This window comes from Sinocyclocheilus grahami, unplaced genomic scaffold (assembly GCF_001515645.1).
Source record: "Sinocyclocheilus grahami isolate Dianchi unplaced genomic scaffold, SAMN03320097.WGS_v1.1 scaffold232.1, whole genome shotgun sequence".
NCBI lineage: Eukaryota > Metazoa > Chordata > Actinopteri > Cypriniformes > Cyprinidae > Sinocyclocheilus > Sinocyclocheilus grahami.
The window spans coordinates 1,057,402-1,065,172 of NW_015505411.1; the positions used below are offsets into that span (position 1 = coordinate 1,057,402).

Sequence of the window (7,771 nt, forward strand, 5' to 3'; positions counted from 1 at the left end):
GTGCTTTTCAGCTTCTGTCTCATTACATCACCCTCAGACTACAGAAAAGCTAAAAATAGCCCTTCAAGCGTGCGTTTGACTATGAAATCGGACATGTCTCATTGATCATCATGTCTGGCCTAGACACAAGTGCTGTATTAGTGGAATACTGACTTATTGCTTACTAAATACTACATTATACACTATTATAGTATACTACATAATACTAATAATACACAATTGCACAGAGCATACTATTTTTTTTAAATGAGTGAAACGGTGTATTATGCAACAATAAATGTTTCAAGAAGCAGTATGCTACATTATTTTCACATGACCTCATCACAAATAATGTGAGCGCAATTTTGCGCAAGTGTAAAAATTTTGGTAGTCTGCTAAAATGAATCAAAAATTGCAGCTGTAATTATTTCCAGTTCACTCATCACACTGGAAATGGAAGGTCGAGTCAAATACTGTGTTGTATTACACAGTATTCCATGCTTTGCTGTATACTGCACATTTAGGCTATATAGTCCATCTGTGCGCTGTGCATACAGAACAAATTGCTTACTGGTTGCTGTACACATACTTTATACTACAAAAGTAGTAGGAGTATTATAAATGTTATTAATTAAACATGCTCTGGCACATTTCCACGCAGGCCATGGGGTATTTTGGGATTGCTGCTAATATGTTCCCCTAACCCGCCCTCAACAGTTGTGATGCAAGTCACCCCCTCAGGGTACCGTCTAGCCTACAGATCGATAGCAGCATTGTATGAGTTCAATGCACAGAGAAACTGGACTTCATTCAACAAAGCAATGTTCACAGAGGAGTACTGAATACTCCCACGAGGGGGAAAGAATACTGGAGTTGTATGATATTGTTTTAGTGTGATGGACTGATGCAGCAAGTGTTCTGTGAATACCACAAAAACGTAAGTGTCCCTTTATAGTTGGACGTAGTTAATCTAACATTGTTATGTGACCTAGTCTGCCTGTCTGTCTGTCTGTCTGTCTGTCTATCTATCCATATATCTCTCGTTTTTGTCCCAGAGATTTATAACCTTCACTCTTCCAGTTTTAGGCCATGCGAAAATGGGAGATTGGAACTTGCTAGGGAGTATCTTGGAGGAGGTTCACATTCACTCCACCATTGTGGGCAAAATCTGGCTCACCATTCTTTTCATTTTCCGTATGCTCGTGCTCGGGGTTGCCGCCGAAGATGTGTGGGACGATGAGCAAAGTGAGTTTGTGTGCAACACAGAGCAGCCTGGATGCAAGAACGTCTGCTATGACCAAGCGTTCCCCATATCCCTCATCCGATACTGGGTCTTACAGATCATCTTTGTTTCCTCACCATCTTTGGTGTACATGGGACACGCACTGTACCGGCTCCGAGCACTGGAGAAGGAGCGCCACAAGAAAAAAGCTCACCTGAAAGTGGAGCTGGAGGAAACGGAGGCTTTGGAGGAGCACAAAAGAATTGAGAAGGAGCTTAGGAAGCTGGAAGAGCAGAAGAAAGTGAGGAAGGCTCCTCTGAGGGGTTCCTTGCTGCGTACATATGTGTTGCATATCATAACAAGGTCAGTAGTGGAAGTGGGATTCATAGTGGGGCAATACAAGCTCTACGGTATCGGACTGTCACCGTTATACAAGTGCGAGCATGACCCCTGCCCCAACAGCGTGGACTGCTTCGTTTCACGGCCAACAGAGAAGAACATCTTCATGATTTTCATGCTAGTCATTGCAGGGTCGTCCCTGTTCCTCAATCTCCTAGAGATATTCCACCTTGGTGTGAAAAACATCAAGGAGACCATATATGGATCCAAGTACAGTGGAGATGACGAAAGTATTTGCAGGTCAAAGAAAAACTCCATGGTCCAACAAGTATGCATCCTTACCAATTCCTCACCACAAAAACATATGCATTTGACACACACTTCCCTTATGGTGGTGCCCGATGGACAAATGGCACCTATGCCTCTCTATATGCCAATGGCTGGTCCTCCATCTAGCCAAGAGGTGCCAAACAGCGACCCTAATGGATCTGAGCAGCCCCCCAGGCAGAACCGTCTTCCTAGCCAGCCTAAATTTCAGTCTCTCCAACAGCTGGGAGCCACAGAACGACGATCCACTTTAGACAACCGTCCGCACTCCTGCAGCAGCGAGGAGTCTGGGCCCAAGGGCTCTGGACCACCCAAAAACTTCGGTCAGCAGCCCAGAGCTTCACTCAGAGCCAGTAACATAGAGATACCAGCAGCGTTACAGAAACAGAGCAGAGTCAGTCAATGTAAAGACTTCAGTGAGGAGAGCGATTCCCAGGAGAGCGGGAACTACTCCACTGCCAGGAAAGCCAGCTTCATGTCGCGAGGGCTTTCCGAGAGCCCATCCGAAAGTCCAACCTCCAAATGTGGATCAGACACAGAGGCCAACCGTATAGCTCAAGGGGAGAGTCCAGCTATGACACCACCTCCTGCCACTGGACGCAGAATGTCAATGGTGAGTAGAAGAACACATAACCCATTATCCACTTGTTGAGTTGTGATGAAACGAATACTGTTTCTGGTTCCGAGCTTCTACTCTGTTTCAAGTGAGAATACTACCTCAACAGCCATTGAGCATTATACGCTCACAGTGTACTCTACAGTCTCTGGACTGACGGTGTCTTGGACATCACCACTGAGTTAGGACTTTTTTTATTTTTGGTAGTACTACAGAAGAGTGTATATTAGCACTGTTGGTTGTATACTTATGGGTTCTGATAGTGTTTGGACCCCGAAACCGAGACACGTGACGCGATGTCAGGCTTAACAACCAGATACTAGTTATGAACAGTGTCATCACTTTGTTATCAAATGAAATTTCATGAAAATCTTTATTTTGAAAAATAAAAAAAAAATGTTTGGAAAAAGAACAAAAAAAAAGGGAAAAAGGAAAATGCTCATCATAACAGTAATTAGACAACAAGGGCAGTATTCAAGTTACATCAAGTTATATCAAATGTTTGAATATTTGGTTTAATTTTGCACTTTTGTCAGGGACTAAAATGCTAATTTCATCAAAAAAAGAAAAGAAAAGTTGTTTTAGTTAGAGTAAAATTTATTATAATATACTTTCTATAATATATGCTGTCTAAAAAGATGTAAATAAATAAAATAAAAATAACACCAACCAAAGTGTGAAACATTTTATTTTCATTTTGTTTTTAAGTGCACCTATGTTGGGATAGAGTATACATTTTAGGACTGATAGGCTAATTATTCATTTAGTAAATATGAACAATTTCTCTTTTTTATTTCAGAGCATGATTCTGGAACTGTCTTCAATCATGAAAAAGTGACATTTTGGAGTTTGAAGCATCAACTGTTCTCTGAGCAGACAGCAATGGGATGGATTCCTCTGGCTTAATTTTCATTGCTGCAATCATTATGATTACACATTAACTAAAGTAATTTAACTGACTTGCATACTGTAGTACTGCTCTCAATAAAATTTTGAATATTTTGGTTTAATTTTGCACTTTTGTCAGGGACTAAAATGCTAATTTCATCAAAAAAAGAAAAGAAGTTGTTTTAGTTAGAGTAAAATTTATTATAATATACTTTCTATAATATATGCTGTCTAAAAAGATGTAAATAAATAAAATAAAAATAACACCAACCAAAGTGTGAAACATTTTATTTTCATTTTGTTTTTAAGTGCACCTATGTTGGGATAGAGTATACATTTTTATATATATATATATATATAAAACTTACTTACGTATTGTCAGCACACAATGCAAGGCAGAAAGTAAAAAAAACAAACTTATAAATAAAAAAATGGTTCCGAATTCACTTATTCAACAATAAGTGGAGAATCAAGCAACTACAACACAATGTACATGATATGTTTCTTTATTTCATAAACAGAAATGGTGTCTAGACAAAATCTCTCATTTATATAACACTAGCAACTGAAATGCATGAAAATGAGTCCTGCACAATACCGTATGTACAATGGTTTTTAAGTCATTAAATTCGTTAGGGTCATGTAGAATTTCAAAATGAAACAAAAAAAGGTAAAAACTCTTAGTAGAGAATAAGCAAAGAAACAGCTACCTCAAATTGACAATATTAACACAAAACAGTCTTCTAGAAAAAAATGCAATAAAGAGTCAGAAAGAGAGATGGAGAAAAACAACTCGTGTGACTACAGGCCAAAGAGCTATTCCATTAAAAATGATGCACCAAAATCTACCAATACAATAATCCATATAATCTGTGTAAAAAGCATGTAGAAAAAACACCTGATGCAGTTTGCTGATACAGTCATTGACCAGTAATGAGAGGTATGAAGGATTTCACAGGTAGATAAGTGTGAGAGAAAGAGAGTCCGCTCTGCTAGCCGAAACATGGGGGCTCACAGCCCCTGCATACACACTTCACTTGAATGTGAACTATGGCCTCTGGAAGTTCTAAGGCAAAGTTGGAGGTGCACTTTGTATTCATGGTACACTGGAGCATCCCCGTCGGGCAAAAAGACAACTTGAGGAAAAGGAGCATAGTTATCAAACGGCCATTTTTCTGTTCGCTTGTAAAACCGTACAAAACAAAGAGACACAATACTAAACCTATCCATTTGAACGAGCCTCACGATTTCTATGTACATGGCAAAATTCTCGTAAAAACACAACACCTTTTTGTAAACATTTTGCCTTTTTCTTATGCCATTTTCAGTCCAAATACCAAATGTTTTATAAAGTTAAGCAAATTGTGAAAAAGGCAAGTTTTTGAGCAACCCTTTGGAACGCCAGTGTTCATATTTCAGAGAAGCAGCACGAATGAAACAAACCGACCAAATTATTCAAACAAATGACATTAAATGGGAGCTTAGATGAAGACATGTAGGGTGTTTTCTTGTACAGTATTGGTTCTCAATACATTTACTGAAGCTTAAAATGCACGTCTTTTGAACACAATCGCGAATCGAAAGCTTAAACGATTAGCTGTAGCAGCCAATTTACAACCAAAAACAAATTGCTGGATTTTATTTTGAGATATTTTATAGCCCTTGTTGGGTTTTCATCCAAAATAATTGTGCAAATCTAGTTGGTTTTCTCCACGAATCAATTATTCTTAGCTTAGAAACTCTTATAAAAAAAAAACAAAAAAAACATGCTACTCACCCATTAGCTTTATAAGACACACAAAAATGCAAGACACAAAAATATGTGAAGAACGAAAGCTGAGCTCACCAGCTACCATCAAACCAAATTAAAAAGACAACAAAAAAATGTTGGCACGCACCCTGAGACAAGATACAAGAGCAATCACGAAACTTATACGAAAATAAAACCTCTGTAAAACAACAAAAACTAGCAGAAGCGTTGTTGAGAGGAGAGCTAATAAGCTTATTTAACCTGTGAGGCTTTCTGTGACCAGGACGAACCCTTGAAGTCACCGTGGAGGCAAACATGATGCAGCTTTTAGTAACAGAGGCTAACAGAGGTCAGAATTCCAATCTGTGTCACCCAGACTCCCGGTTTCTTCCACATCTGCATCGAAACGTCGGCCTGAACCGAAGCATCCCCAGGCTCTTAAAGCCAAGTGTGCAAGCGTGAGGAGTCAGCTGTATCACAGACGGCACAGAAAAACAGAAAAACACAACCAATACATTGCTATACAAGGAACATAAATAAAAGCAGATTTGGGAAAATGTTTTTGGATCGCCTTGATGCAGGTGTGACCTTTAGTTTTTTTCCAGAAATGTCAAAATTGTGGACTTAGATTCTCAAGTGTACGACAGTGTGCTTGTCAAGTGGAAGTTCATGCTTTCCACACTTCATTATTCATTATTTATACAACATGAAATAAGAAAAACGCATCATTATAGGGATGATTTGCATATGTGTGCACAAATGTCCACTTGGACCCATAAATCTTTAGTTCTAGTCTTGTACCTGATTACAATTTAGAAATGGCAAATACTGTTTAAATTTCTTTAGACAAAGAGAAAGAGAGAACGAGAAAAAGATCCACAATGAAAACAACAGCACAACTATCCATCACAACACCTCTAGATTCTACATCCCAGGAGAGACACTCCAACCAGTGTGTGTGTGTGTGTGTGTGTGTGTGTGTGTGTGTGTGTGTGTGCGCGTGTGCTTGCATACGAGAGGGAGAGGGGATGTATTACTTGAAACTTGAAATGCGTCTGAATATTAAACAATCAGTCGGGCAAATACACAAGCACGCATACATGGAGCTCTAGGGGTCAAAGGTATTTCAAATAATATAGAACTGTCAAATGAGCGGCATTCCCAACTGTTGGGAGATTCAATAAAAAAAAAAAAAAAAAGAAAATCGCTCAGTTTTTGCTCAACTAAACCAGAGTAAACAACCATCAAACTGTTTTTCTGAGGCCTACACTTTGAGGCAAATAAACTCTAAACAAACTATATAAAACATACAGGCAGCATGCAATCCCATTATTATGGATATACGTGTCTTAACAAATGTACAATAAAGGGAAATATAGGACGACTTTAAAGAATGGGCTTATTCTATCCAACTCAGATCAGATTTTCTATGCTTTTTAAGATGCTTTTTTTTTTAGTGTCTTCCATAAATATGCAGTTTGAACACTCACTAATCTTTTTCACTTAAATGAACCTGAAAACGTTCTTTATAAGATACCAAGTTGTTAAAGATCATCGCCCTGAAAAGACACTTTTAAGTGTCTGCGTTAAGTGCTTCAATTTCAGACTTCTTAGGGTCCTAAAAAAGAAATCTACCCTTTCTGAAGTGCTAAATGGTCAAAGAAGAAAAAAAGCCAAGGGCAAAGCCCTTTAATTGACTTCAACATAATTTCCTGTTCCTGTCAGAGCGGTAAAATGGGCCGAAACTGAAAGTGTGTAGGATTGTGATGACGTTTGTTTCAGATAACACTGTTCAGAGGTGTCCGTGAACACACTGTAAATACTGATAAGAAATAAGGTTTCCTCAGAGAGCACTTTTTCACATTTAAAGGAGAACAGCTCACCACTACGCACACCATTTACATCCAAATTACATGCAAGGGGCTCTATGCGCTGCACCGGGAGGGGGGTTCGTATGCGAGTGTGTGTGTGCATGCGTGAGTATAAGAATGCTAGTTTCCTGAGTTTAAGCACACCCATCGTCATGGGGAATTCATTTGAGACAGGAAACAGCAACAATTTTCCCTTCGTGACAAAAAGGTGCTTGATAAAACCCCAGAGAAAAGAAAGAAAAGAAAAATGAAAAAGCCATCTAAAGTTCTACCTGTACAATATTACCGAAACTGTCTCCATGCGCCATACTATTTACAATACGCTTTCTGCCGAGCAAGCACTTCTCGAAAACATCCAATGGTACAGTATTGCTGACGCAAAAGGTGGCTGAAACTTCGATGCGAATCGTTCGCCTTTCCGTCGTACTTTCTTTCGTATCAGTGCTGTGGAAGGCAAAGGAGGAATGTTTTGGATACCACCATCTGTACAAATTAAGTGTTGTGGTACACAGACACTACAAACGTATGATGCAGAAGACATTTTTGCATATGGACATTTACAGTCTAGCTGCTGTAGAAAAAAAAAATCTGTATTTTTTTTTTCATGAGTTATACTGAACATTCAGAATATTTCCTGAGTTTGAATTTACTGTGACTAGGGCCACAAAAAGAAAGAGAAGAGAGAAGGAGTGATAGAGATTTAGAGGTAGAGGGCAAGAACGGTGAACGGAGGTGGGGTGGGGAGAGAGAGACAGAGAGAGAAAGAGAGAGAGAGAGAG

At 39.1% G+C, this 7,771-nt stretch overlaps 1 protein-coding gene across 1 annotated transcript; it reads left to right on the top strand.

Moving 5' to 3' along the window:
• Positions 1-807: 807 nt before the first annotated feature.
• LOC107597459 (gap junction alpha-10 protein-like) lies at positions 808-3,458 on the top strand. Its single transcript, XM_016288528.1, has 3 exons — positions 808-916; positions 1,060-2,480; positions 3,283-3,458. Exons 2-3 carry the CDS (start codon positions 1,077-1,079, stop codon positions 3,319-3,321), a joined length of 1,443 nt encoding a protein of 480 aa, XP_016144014.1. The 5' UTR covers positions 808-916; positions 1,060-1,076; the 3' UTR covers positions 3,322-3,458.
• Positions 3,459-7,771: the final 4,313 nt, after the last annotated feature.